The 13,754-nt window shown below is 47.8% G+C and overlaps 2 protein-coding genes across 2 annotated transcripts; one reads left to right on the top strand and one right to left on the bottom strand.

Moving 5' to 3' along the window:
- On the top strand, positions 1-933 carry LOC140000871 (olfactory receptor 14A16-like). Its single transcript, XM_072031862.1, has one exon. It carries the CDS (start codon positions 1-3, stop codon positions 931-933), a length of 933 nt encoding a protein of 310 aa, XP_071887963.1.
- Positions 934-11,372: 10,439 nt separating this feature from the next.
- On the bottom strand, positions 11,373-12,323 carry LOC140000861 (olfactory receptor 14C36-like). The gene has a single exon (XM_072031829.1). The coding sequence runs from the start codon at positions 12,306-12,308 to the stop codon at positions 11,373-11,375; it is 936 nt and encodes a 311-aa protein (XP_071887930.1). The 5' UTR covers positions 12,309-12,323.
- Positions 12,324-13,754: the final 1,431 nt, after the last annotated feature.

The raw sequence follows: 13,754 nt of genomic DNA, 5'->3' as shown, positions 1-13,754 counted from the left end.
ATGCCCAACATCAGCTCTGTGAGTGAGTTTCTCCTGCTGGCATTTGCAGACACGCGGGAGCTGCAGCTCCTGCACTTCGCGCTCTTCCTGGGCATCTACCTGGCTGCCCTCCTGGGCAACGGCCTCATCCTCACTGCCGTAGCCTGCGACTACCACCTCCACACCCCCATGTACTTCTTCCTCCTCAACCTCGCCCTCCTCGACATGGGATGCATCTCCACCACTCTGCCCAAAGCCATGGCCAATTGCCTTTGGGACACCAGAGCTATCTCCTATAAAGGATGTGCTCCACAGGTCTTCTTTTTTGTTTTCTTGATTGGAGCAGAGTATTCCCTCCTCACCGTCATGGCCTATGACCGCTACGTTGCTATCTGCAAGCCCCTGCACTACGGGAGCCTCTTGGGCAGGAGAGCTTGTGCCCAGATTGCAGCAGCTGCTTGGGGCAGTGGCTTTCTCTATGCTGTCCTGCACACAGCCAATACATTTTCCTTGCCCCTCTGCCAAGGCAATGCTGTGGACCAGTTCTTCTGTGAAATCCCCCAGATCCTCAAGCTCTCCTGCTCAGATGCCTACCTCAGGGAAGTTGGGGTTCTTATAGTTAGTCTCTGTTTAGCATTTGCATGTTTTGTTTTCATTTCATTTTCTTATGTGCAGATCTTCAGGGCTGTGCTGAAGATGCCCTCTGAGCAGGGTCAGCACAAAGCCTTTTCCACGTGCCTCCCTCACCTTGCCATTTTCTCTCTGACTCTCAGTACTGCCATGGTTGCCTACCTGAAACCCCCCTCAAACTTTTCCTCATCCTTGGACCTAGTGGTGGCAGTTCTGTACTCAGTGGTGCCTCCAGCAGTGAACCCCCTCATTTACAGCATGAGGAACCAGGAGCTCAAGGATGCCTTGTGGAAACTCTTTGGATACATGTTTTTTCAGCATTGATAATGTGCCTATAATACTAATGGGACAAATATGTTATCTAAAAAAAAAAAAAAAAAAAAAAAAAACAATAGCTTGATATTCCTTTAGTTTTATAATCATTATTATTATTTCCTCGAACTTGTGATTTTGATTTAATTATGTTTGTGGTATCCTGTCTATTAATTGTTTTATTTGTTATTTACTTTCATCCAATCATCTTATATTCTTGCAGAACACGGATTCCTGTGTGGATAAAGCAATAAAGAAGCCATGAGAATGTCACTGGTCTCAGCTGCTATCTCCTCCCATCTTCTCTGGAGCTGGGGGAGCAGTGCCAGCATACAAAAGAGGCTCAGGGCCAACAGCCCAGCTGCCACATGAAGAAGCAGCCCCAGTGGCCAGACAGCAGCACAGAGTCCACTCTTTGCCCCGAGTGAGTCACACAGTGCAAACTCCCTTGGCTGACAGGGTGGACAGCCTGAATAACATGGTCTCCTCTGAACAGCCACCTTTGCTGTAACAGCAATGTGTCTGAGTTACAGGACCTTCTTCAAGTGGTCTCACAAACAGCCCCACTCATTTTTCATTCCCTCCAAGGTGAATTGCATATGGTCCCCTGTTCTGGTTTCAGCTAGAATAGACTTAAGCACTCCTCCAAGTGCTCCTGCTCAGACATCTACTTCAGGAAAGCTAGGGTTCTTCTGGTTAACATCTATTTAGGTGCTGGATGCTTTGTTTTCATGGAGGATGCCTTCTGAGCAGGGCCTGCACAAAGCCTTTTCCACGTGCCTCCCTCACCTGGCCATTACCTCCCTGTGTCTTAGTAACATCAGGTTTGTCTACCTGAAGCCCCCCTCCATCTCCTCCCTACCCCTTAACCTGGTGTCATTTTTGTACTCAGTGGTACCTCCAGCAGTGAATCCCTTCATCTACAGCATGACTAAGAAGGAGATCAAGAATGCAGTGAGGAAACTATTTCAATGGCTATTTCTTCATCATCAATAATGGACCCACAATCCTGACAGGACGCAGACTATTGTGGTTTGTTTTTTGGCATTATTTTTTTTTTCAAAAAAAAAAATGAGGACAACCATTTGCTGTTATTGTTCTCTATACATGTATTATTTTCTGAAACTTGCCTTTCTAGGCCCAAGATGGTGTTTCAGGCCACAGGTTTACTGGGTATGTTTCCAACCACCCAGTAGCTGCTTCTACAATAGTGAGTATGCACCGTTTGCTTTGGCGGGTTTGTGGGAATGGTCTGATGTTGTCAATTTTCCAGGCCTCACCATATCGAAACCCTAGCCACCTCCCGCTATTCCAGGGAGATTTTGCCATCATGCATTTCTTGATCGCAGCAGACATTTCACATTCATGGGTAACCTATGTGATGGCATCAATGGTCAGGTCCACCCTTCAATCATGAGACCATCTGTATGTGGCATCCCTCCCCAAATGTCCTGATATTTCCTGGGCTCATTGAGCTACAAACAGATCACTCTAACGTCCCCAGTCCAAGTCTACCTGAGCCACCAATTTTTGAAGCTCGATCCACGTTGTTCTGATGTTCTTCAGTAGCACGACTCTTGGGCATGTGGGCATCTACATGATGTACCTTTAGGTCCAGGTTTTCTACCTGGGCGGAAATATCTTGCCACAGGGTAGCAGCCCAGATAGGTTTTCCTCTGTGCTGCCAGTTGCTCTGTTTCCATTGCTGCAACCACCCCCACAGGGCATTTGCTACCATCAATGAGTCAGTGTAGATATACAGAACTGGCCGTTTTTTTCTTTCGGCAGTCTCTAGGGCCAATTGTATGGCTTTCACTTCTGCATACTGACTCAACTCACCTTCCCCTTCCATGGCCTCGACAACTTGTGTGGGACTCCACACAGCAGCTTTCCATTTCCAATGTTTCCCTACCACACAGCAGGATCCATCAGTGAACAACACATACTGCTTTCTGTCTTCTGGCAACTCATTATATGGTAGTGCCTCTTCAGCACGAGTTACCTCTTCTGTTGGTACTCCAAAATCCCTGCCCTCCAGCCAGTCCATGATCTCTTCCAGGATTCCTGGGTGGTTAGGTATGCCCATTTGAGCCCGCTGTGTAGTTAACACTACCCACTTACTCCACATAGCATCAGATGCATAGTGTGTAGTGGGAATTTTCCCTTTGAACATCCAATGTAACACAGGTAACCATGGGGCCAAGAGGAGCTGTGCTTCTGTACACACAGCTTCTGAAGCTGCTTGAACCCTCTCATATGCTGTTAGTATCTCCTTTTCAGTTGGGGTGTAATTGGCTTCTGATCCTTGGTAACCCCAGCTCCAGAACCCCATAGGTCAACCTCAAGTTTCTCCTGGGGTTTTCTGTCAAGGGCTCCAGGTAAGACCATGTTCCCCAGCTGCAGTGTAAAGTATGTTTTTCACAGCTGGTCTGGTATGGACAGGCCCAAGGGCTACTGAATGGGCTACTTCTTGTTTGATTTGTTCAAAGGCCTGTTGTTGCTCAGGGCCCCACTCAAAACAGTTACTTTTTCGAGTCACTGGATATAGAGGACTCACAAACTGACTGTAGCCTGGAACATGTATTCTCCAGAATCCCACAAGGCCTAGGAAAGCTCCTGTTTCTATTTCAGTAGTTGGTGGAGACATGGCCATTATTTTGTTGATAACATCCATCGGAATGTGGCAATATCCATCCTGCTATTTTACCCCCAAGAACTGGATTTCCTGTGCAGGTCCCTTGACCTTACTCTGTTTAATGGCAAAACCAGATTTCAGAAGAATTTGGATTATTTTCTTCCCTTTTACAAAAACTCCTTCTGCAGTGTTGCCCCACACAAGGATGTTATCTATGTAGTGCAGGTGTTCAGGAGCTCCCCCTTGTTCCAGTGCAGACTGGATCTGTCCATGGCAAATGGTAGAGCTGTATTTCCACCCCTGGGGCAGTCAATTCCAGGTGTACCAGATGCCCCTCCAAGTGAAAGTAAACTGTGGTTTGCATGCTGCTGCCAAAGGGATGGAGAAAAATGCATTAGCAATTGTGGTATACCAATTTGGCTGCCTTAGACTCCATTTTTGCACTGGAGTTCTAGCATGTCTGGTACTGCAGCACTCAGCAGTGGTGTGACTTCATTCAGGCCGTGATAGTCCACTGTTAGCCTCCGCTCGCCATTAGACATATGACATATAGACACTGGACATATGGAACTATTAAAAGGTGGGCAAGTCTTGCTGATCACTCCTTGGCTCTCCAGCTGTAGTGGGTTTACATGGCAAGGTTTTGGTAGCAGGGGGCCATAGGGGTAGCTTCTGTGAGAAGAATCTAGAAGTTTCCCCACATTAGGTAAGGGCCCCACTGCTTACCAGAGCCAAGCCAATAAGCGATGTTGTTTGTACCTCTGTGAGAGCATATTTAAGACAGGAAAAAAAAAAAAAAAAAAAAAAAAAAACACAACGCTGCTCTACACAGCAGCTGAGAGAGTGAGAGGAGTGAGAAACAGCCTTGCAGGCACAAACATCAGTGAAGAAGGAGGGGGAGAGGTGCTCCAGGTGCAAGAGCAGAAGTCCCCTGTGGCCCATGGAAAGGACTGTGGTGAAGCAGTCTTTCCCCCTGCAGTCCACGGAGTACCACAGTGGAGCGGGGTTCCAAGCTGCAGCCTGTGGAGGAGACCATGGTGGAGCAGGTGGACCTGCACTGATGGAGGCCACGGCCAGTGGAGGACCCCCACTGGAGCAGATTCCTAGCCGGACCTGTAGCCCATGGAGAGGAGACCACGCAGGAGCAGGTAACCTGGTGTCGCGTTAAAGGGGTGTAGCTGATTAACCGTTACGGGCCCGGTTGGATTCAGAGTACTGAACCAGTCGGACATTCACCAAAACTGGGGGTCCGTTCGGACATTCACCAAAAACGTAATAACCGCCTGGGGGTCCGCTCAGACATTCACCAAAAACGTATTAACCACCTGGGGGTCCGTTCAGACATTCACCAACAATTCATTAACCGTCTGGGGGTCTGGTTAGATTCAGAACACTGAACTATCACGGATAACCACCCTCACCCTGGTTGCATTAATGAGAGCTATCACAATGCAATCAAGTATGGTTTATTACAGCAACAGATAATCAGGTTCTTTTGGATTGCCGGTGATAGTGACTATCTGCAAAAGCAAGCTAGTATGCATGAAATACACAGGTGTTATAGGTGTTACAGATGTTATACAGGTGTTACAGGTGTTACAGGTGTTACAGATGTTACAGATGTTACAGATGTTATAGATGTTATAGATGTTATAAGTGTTACAGATGTTATAGGTGTTATAGGTGTTACAGGTGTTACAGGTGTTATAGGTGTTATAGGTGTTACAGGTGTTATAGGTGTTACAGGTGTTACAGGTGTGCAGCCTAGAAATAAACGCGTTAAAAGGATCAAAGACTCTATAGAGATTTATAAGCAAATATTCAGATCTCACCCAAAGGCGTCCCAATGGGGGGGGAAGAGAGGCTCAGCCCGTCGACTGATCCCAGGAGTCAGGAGGTCCTAAGGATGTTGTATGTCCTCGGGATGGTATCTCCCCTGACAATGGTATCTTCCCTAACATCCCCTCTCTCTTGGGCCAATTTATATTATTTTCTATCTTTTAGGTGGAGCTTGAGTGGCTCTAGTCAAGCATATCTTAGTTATGATTGGTGTAAAGTTTTCCCGTCTCCGTTTAAAGTAATAGGCTCCGAGAAATTCAGAGTGCATGCTCAGTGAGGGGGGGTCGCACCTTGGAGGCGGGTAGCTTTTGGGATGGAGGTGTGTTTTGGTATTATAATGAGCAAAAAGTACACTAGGGTACAGCATTTGTCAAAACATGACAGGTCTTTGGCTTAGGGTGGCAAAAAGTGCAGCTTTGTGCACAAGAACAATCGAGGCCCCACCTGATTACAGAGCCTAGCCGTGGTGTCTCCACTCCACTCTACGCTCCGTGGTGTTCCTTAGAGCTAGCACACCAAGTTTCCCCAGCGCGATAGCATCTAAGGTTGGGAGCCTAGGGAATGCTCAGATAATGCAGTTATGCCCTACCCTGAAAGCCTCTTCAATGCTGTACCTTTTCCTTAAAAGTGTGAATGTTAGTTTTATTTTCCTAGTTACTTCAGGCATTTACACCACACCTGGCAGGAGCTGCTGCCCATGGGGGACCAGGTTGGAGCAGTTTGTTCCTGAGGGATGAACCCCATGTTATGGACCCGTATCTGGAGCAGTTCTTGAAGAGCTGCTGCCTGTGGGAAGCCCATGCTGGAGCAGTTCACCAAGGACTGCATCCTGTGGGAAGGACCCCACAGCACAGGGGACAAGAGTGACCAAGAAGGAGTGGTGGAGACAAATCACTATAGACCGACCACAACCCCATTCCCCCATTCCCCTGTGCTGCTCAAAGGGAGGAGGTGGAAGACAGTGGATGGGAGGGAAGGTGTTTTCGGTTTCTTTCCTTTGTTTCTCACTTCCCTAGCTTGTTCGTAATAGGCAATAAATATTACTATCTCCCTCCTCTGAGTCTGTTTTGCCCATTATAATAATTTTTGAGCCATTTCCCCATTTGTATCTCATCCCTCAAGCCCTTTGTGTCATATTTTCTCCCCCTTCATGAAAGAGAGTGGTAGAGCAGCCATGGTGGAACTTGGCTGGCCACCTGAGTACCACCACACCTCTGCACTTCCTTGAATCTTTGTCTCTGCTGGGCCCCACGTTCCACACCCAAATGTGTCCCTTGGCTGTCAGCTCGCTCTCCCCTGCCCCACAGGATGAGAGAGCCAGGGTGGGAAATTACATTTAAGTGTTATGGTGCTTGTGTAAAATACCTTTGTGATGCCATAAAAAGAGAATTGCTTCACCAGTGATCAACATTCTTCCTCATTTTAGGCCACAACTCAACATCTTTCACTCAGCTTAGAGTGCTTGTTTTATCTCATGGATGAACAAGATTAGATCTCCTTGATCAGTCTGAGGCATAAAGCAGTGCTTTTTCCCTTCTGCCACTGCAGCACAACACCTGTGACTTTCCCTTACTCTGTCCCGACGAGTCATTTCACATATTTCATTTTCATACCCATAGTTGGAAGGGGATGATTTCCCAAAGTGGGGCAAGCTGACGGGCTCTGTCTCAGGTCTCAGCCATTTGAAGTGTCCTGTTCTGGAGTCTTTCAGCTGGAACTTGCCACAGATGACTCAAGCAGCTTAATGGATATTCAGGAGTCTAGTAGGAATAAGGGAGAGTATCTTGGGTTCCCAGTGGCCATTTCAACTTTAGGCCAATCCCAAGAACTCACTGAAGAAGGGGTTTGTCTTTGAATGGGTTTCAATGTGCTGGGCTGGGCTTAAGTTACACGGACAAAGACCACTGCTGACAGTGAATGTGCCCTGGGAACTGCACCTGGCTCCATCTGAATCCCCCAAAGGACTCAGATCTCCTGAAGGTTTATTCTGACAGCCACCAGTCCAGGGAATTACTTTAGATGTACCGGGGCCTCTGGAGGTGGCACTGGTTGCTTATGGTCTGACAGCAAAGCTCTGCCTGAATACACAGTAATTTCCACAGTACTTAACAAAGAAAGCAAGTACTCATCATCTCAGATGACTCAGATGACTCAATCCCTCTGTAAAATGTCTGACACTGTAGTTTATGTCATGAAGAAATGTGAATTTTCAAGATCTGTGGTCATTGTAGGAGAAGAAATATTGATGTTCACCTCTACATGCTTTGTCATTGCTTTGTCAATCATGGTGTGCTCCCTCATCTTCCAGGTACAAAACCTGTCTTCATTAATCTGCCATGCTGAATGTCCCCTTTCCTGTATGGACCTATGCACTTCCCATGGTTCTCCTGGTTTGCCCTCCTGGATCATTCAGGACTTGCAAACCCAGTTGCTGCTTTGAGCTTCTGGGAGTTGAAGCTTGCTCATCTATCAGCAGTCTGTCTAATTGTGTCCTTAGAAAGCTCATCAGAATTTATCATTGAACTAATATTAATAAAGTTTAATACTAATCTTAATACTTACAATTTCCTGTCTGTCAGTATTAAAGACTTCTTGTACAGTCATCTTTTTGGGAAGGTAAACCTCTCAGGAGGCATACAAGATGAGGTTCTTGCTTTGCTTTTCAGAAAATTGCAGCATGTTTTCCTGTTGTTTTGAAATAAGAAGAAATGCTTCTGCGTCTGTGTGCAGACAGGTCTCTAAAGAACAAGATGAGAGCTGGTGACAAGAAGCTGTAATATCCAGAGGCAGACTTCTGTGCTAAAGTCTGGTGTAAGGAAAAGTGATGCTAGCGCCAATGAGAGAATTGGCAGGGCTGGGGTGGTGATGAACAAGGTTGTCCATGCAGTGTCAGACCTCAAGAGTATGATTTTCCTTCCTATGCAGGTCTCCAAAGGAGACACCCTGGATCAAAATCAAATAGAGAATAAAGCTCCAAATCAAAATTCAACTAAATACCTCCTTTAAGATTAGAAAAGATTTTTATTAGGTGCTGTTTGAAATCTTCCTCCATAACTACTCTCCAATTAGCTCTACAAGTCTTGAAGACTTGAAGGAACCTATGGGAAATGTAATACACAATAAATGTTTGTTCATTGTCTTTTGTAAAAACAAGGAGTTCTGTTTGAGGAACGGGAGTTGTGAAAACTCCCTGCTGAAGTAAGGAGCTGTATAATGCTTGGCTAGACACTATGAAAATTCTTTTGCTTAACGTAACAAAAAAGAGAAACCCCCCCCTCTTCTCTCCTTCTGCATCTCAGTTGCCTCTTTTGTTTAAAGACACTGCTGCAAAGCTCATGTAACCATCTCCTGATAAGTTGCTAACCTAGTGTATCAACATCCTGTCTTCCTGTCTCATGCTGGGCCAACATGACCAAATAAAAAAAAGAAGTTGAACCACAACGCCGAGGAAGACTGCGGCCTTCATCTTCATGACCACCAGAGGGACAGAGACGACCCTCTAGCAACAGTGCGCGCAGTCGCAGAATATACCAGGATGTGCTGCGTAATCCCGGAATTACCAAGATATAAAAAGGGACCGTGATGGGGGTGAGGTGCGCGCCGTTGATGGAGCTGAGACTCCCCGGCCGCGCAGCGCTGTTTTGCTTGCTGTTGCTTACTCAATAAATTCCTTTCTATTATTAACGCAATGCTCTCTGAAAATTAATTAAGGGGGCAACTTATAACAGGAAAGATATGGCTCCTTAGGACTTTCTTCATTTTAATGAGTTCTGTGGTGTATTTTGGTGCTCAGTTTACAAAGCTCAGGTACTGAGAGAAAAATGATGTAACCATTTGAGAAGGTGAAGTCAGCAGTAAAAGTTGAAGTGACTTGGAGTATTAATGGGATCTACTGAGGGCTGTTACTAACAAATCCTCCCAAGGAACTTGTTAGGGCAGATAATTGGGGGCCATGATTACAGACAGGCAAAGGCACTGTGCTGAGAAAAGTCTTGGTTGATCGCCTTGGTGAGGCAATCGGCTCCGGGGCAGACGTGTTCTGTAGTGGAGTGGGAGATTGGGACAGGCAGGGCTTTTTTTTCAGCATCGAGGCCATTCGAGGCAGCCAGGGAGCCGCCAGGGCCCAGCAGCCTTCATGAGGGAGGCTGACAAGGCCAAGGCAGAGCCAGCAGCGCCCCCTCTACCCTGACCTCCACCCTATTCAAAAGCAGCCCCTAGGGAGCACGAGCAACCAGGAGCGCAGTGAACAGGATGGGCAAACAGGGTGTGGCGTGGCAGAAGGGAGGGTGAGCAGGGAGGGCCCCCCGCCCATAAGAACAAATCCTCTAATGGCTGTCTTCCACTAGCTAGGCCACAATGGTCTACACCAGGCAGAGAGCTCTCCCTAAGAAGTCTGTATCCACCCAGACTGACTGCCCGCTCAAAAATGCAGCAGTTCAGGTCTCTGGATGAAGGGAGTGCCTGAGCCTGTTGCTGCCCTCTGAGGGCAGCAGAGACACAGTGTGTGTGAGGTGCAAGCAGGTATATGGCCTGGTGGCAGAGCTCAAGGAGGAGGTGGAGAGGTTGAGGGCAATCAGGGAGTGTGAGCGGGAGACTGGTGGAGCAACTCCCTGCCAGGCCTGAAGGAGAGGTACATTCTAGATCCATATCTGGTGGGTAGGAAGAGCACTTTTGGGTTGGTGCAGAGCTGCTGGGCATGTTGTGCAGGCTGCTCCTAGACTCCTTTGTACCTTTTCCCCTCCTGACTACAACACCTCTTCTGTCTCAGGATTGGAGTAGCTGTCAGAGGTGAGACATACTCTGAGATCATGAAAACCATCAGAATGGTGCCCTGTAGAAGATGACTGACATGGGGAGGTCAGGAGAAGCCTGGAGAGGAGAACTGTGTGATCTGGGGGAGAGAAGAGGGGCTTGGCCATCAAAAAGTAACAATGTTGAAAAGGTGAGGGGGTTCAGGTAATATTGATGCTGCTGCAACTCTGACTCTGAAAACATTCCCTTTAGACTCTTACTGTATTTCTAACCCCTAACTGCTACTCAATTTGACTGTAATCCACTACCCTCCTGCTGTACCTCAAACCTTCCCTTGAAGCCAAAGCTCAAACCATAAGCCTTTACTGTTAACCTCCCTCTCACCCTAATCCTTGTCCTTTTCACTAGGATTGAAATACTCTATTTATCCTTAGCACTCAGGCCAGCCCTAAACAAAACCCTATCCCAAAAAACTTTCCCATACCCTAAATACGGACCTGAACACCCTAAGCCTGTGTGCTATGCCTAACCCAGGAAAGCTCTAATCCCTAAGCCTGGTTCCTGGGATCTAAAACCCTCACCTTCATTTCCTCTCCTATGTTTAACTTAGGCTGTTTGCCTTCTTGGTAGGAATCGTAAAGTTGCTGAGCAATCGTAAAGAATGTAGTCATGCATCTGGTTGCTCAGAGAAGCTGTGGTTGAGGTGTTCAAATGATGTGTTTGGGGAGAGCAAAATGATGCATTTCCAAATTTTGCTCACAGAGGGCTGTGGTTCCAAAAAGCCATGGGGACACAGCCCCAGGAAGACCTCCTTTGGATATTTCACCACCTCCAGGAGCACTCTGCACCATTACATGAAGACTCAGACCAGGACATCCCTTTTTGCATTGCCCCATGCCATATTCCCTTTAGCCTGTGCAGAGCTCAAGCAGAGCAGCAGAGCCTCACAAAGACTATTTCTTCAACCTGCTCTTTACGTAAATTTGGAGAAAAGCCAAAGCACAAAACACCAGCACTAAGGAAATCCACATTTATTACACAGCTGGAACATGGGATATGCCATGCCATACCATACTGATACATAAGGACAATACATACATGTACAAAGGTCTGTGTGTAAGCCATATTGATTCTATGCCACCAAGAAGTGGAATGAATGCACATATTCTGGAACTTTAACAGATTGCACAATAAATTGGAAAATATTTTGAAGACATGCGGAATCTTATTTCAGCCAAAAGACTACTGATTGAGTCATCTTCTTCAGAATATCTTTGAGCTCCTGGTTTCTCATGCTGTAGATGAGAGGGTTCACTGCTGGAGGCACCACCGAGTACAGAACTGCCACCACCAGGTTCAGGGACGGGGAAGAGATGGAAGGGGGCTTCAGGTAGGCAAATATTGCAGCGCAGATAAACAGGGAGACAACAGCCAGGTGAGGGAGGCACGTGGAAAAGGTTTTATGCCTTCCCTGCTGTGAGGGAATCCTCAGCACAGCCCTGAAGATCTGAACATAGGACACCACAATGAAAACAAAATAACCAAAGGCTAAACAAACACCAGCCACAACCACTCCAACTTCCCTGAGGTAGGCATCTGAGCAGGAAAGCTTGAGGATCTGGGGGATTTCACAGAAGAACTGGTCCAGGGCATTGCCATGGCAAAGTGGTAATGAAAATGTAGTGGCAGTGTGCAGCACAGAATAAATAAAACCACTTCCCCATGCAGCTGCTGCCATCTGGGCACAAATTCTGCTGCCTAGGAGGCTCCCGTAGTGCAGGGGCTTGCAGATGGCAACGTAGCGGTCATAGGCCATGACAGTGAGAAGAGAAAACTCTGCTGAAATGAAATAGAGTAGCAGAAAGACCTGTGCAGCACATCCTGCGAAAGAAATGGCCCTGTTATCCCAGAGGCAATTGGCCATGGCTTTGGGCAGAGTGGTGGAGATGCAGCCCAGGTCGAGGAGGGCGAGGTTGAGGAGGAAGAAGTACATGGGGGTGTGGAGGCGGTGGTCACAGGCTACGGCAGTGAGGATGAGGCCATTGCCCAGGAGGGCAGCCAGGTAGATGCCCAGGAAGAGTGCAAAATGCAGGAGCTGCAGCTCCCGTGTGTCTGCAAATGCCAGCAGGAGGAACTCGCTCACTGAGCTGATGTTGGGCATTTGTTCCCTCTGAGCATGAGGACCTTTTGAAGGATGAAAAGGTTCTGACAGGTTAGGAGAGATGTCTCTGAGAAGAGCCTCTGCCATTACCTATAGAATCCCGACTCCCTTGGTTGCTTGAGGAAGAAGCCAGCTCTTTCCCCAACCATAACAACTAAGTGAGATGATACTTGACAAATTTAAATTGATATTTGGCACTTAGTTCCAGTGAAGATACCTCCATTGAATGTCCCTGTGAATTAGGTCCAGGATAGTGCTGACCCGTATGAGCATCACATAAGCAGACAGTAAGAGCACCTGGGACAGGTGGAGAAACAAAGAAGAATTCTGTGATGTTCCGAAGAAATGAAGCAAGAAGAGAAAGGCAGGCATGTATGACATAAAGCCTTCTCCCTACCCAGCTTTGCCTTCCACCACACAGTTAGCACCACTGCAAGACTGGTGATGTCAGCTTCTTTGCTGCGCGCCACACTGCGGTACAATTCACCTCTTCTCTCCAGAAGGTGCAGATGCTGAGGGGTTTACTTCTGGCCTGGGCCACGAGGCAGCAGAGAAAAGGGCTGTGCTGGGTGGGAAAGGAAACTGGGGCTTTGCTCTGGGAAAGGCACCTGTAATGCAGGAGAGGGCAGAGAGCTTCCTGAATCCTCCTTCCACGGCATTTCTGAATCCATTTACCTCTCATTCTGTACGTGTGTCTCTGTTTGCAGATGCCCCTGCTGGGAACTGTCTCTGTCCACACATCTCTTCTCTATCCATGCTCACAGACCCAATCTGACTTGCTGTGTGCTCAGCTCTGCCCTGCAGACTCCTCCTGGGTAAAGGGAAAGATCTGGAGACATTGCTCTGTTTGCTGGTCCTAATGAACAAAGTACCTAGAGGAGAAAACAGAACAGGATCAGACTGTAATCAGAGATGAGTGGAGGGACTTTCAAAGGCTCTGCACCAACCTATGTATCTTAGTGTAATGTTCTAGTAGTGTCAGTCTCCTAGACAAATATAACCACACCATTAGTACGCAATCTGCCACATCACTGAAGCTGGAAAATGGAGACAGAGACACCTAAAGGGTGTCTATTAACGGTAGTCTCTGTCTTGAATTTCTACTTGAAAAGTCCCCTGTGCAATGCCTTGGGGTGGTGTGGGGCTGTGAGCAGTCAGCCCCAGGCAGCAGGCAGCAGGCCCCTGCCCTGCCCTGCTGGGGGGGGGGGCTCCTTCCACCCACAGCTTCTCCCCAGAGCCCCCCAGGCAGGCTGAGTACTGAGCCTGGCAGGCAGCAGAGGCCCTGCCCCAGCACACAGGCCCTGGGGCACAGCAGGGATCCTGCTCTGTACCACAGCCATGGGCACCCCTGCAGGTGCCCTGCAGCACCTTCTCCTCCACACTGCACAAGCCATGAGAGACATCCTGGCAGCTCCTGGCCAGGCAGAGACGTCCCAGATCCAGGAG

The sequence above is a fragment of the Anas platyrhynchos genome, chromosome 34, assembly GCF_047663525.1.
Source record: "Anas platyrhynchos isolate ZD024472 breed Pekin duck chromosome 34, IASCAAS_PekinDuck_T2T, whole genome shotgun sequence".
NCBI lineage: Eukaryota > Metazoa > Chordata > Aves > Anseriformes > Anatidae > Anas > Anas platyrhynchos.
This window is presented reverse-complemented; position numbering and strand designations above follow the sequence as displayed.

Excerpts from the sequence above, each read along its gene's own strand:
- LOC140000861 (XM_072031829.1), bottom strand. The coding sequence starts at position 12,308 with ATGCCCAACATCAGCTCAGTGAGCGAGTTCCTCCTGCTGGCATTTGCA.
- LOC140000871 (XM_072031862.1), top strand. The coding sequence starts at position 1 with ATGCCCAACATCAGCTCTGTGAGTGAGTTTCTCCTGCTGGCATTTGCA.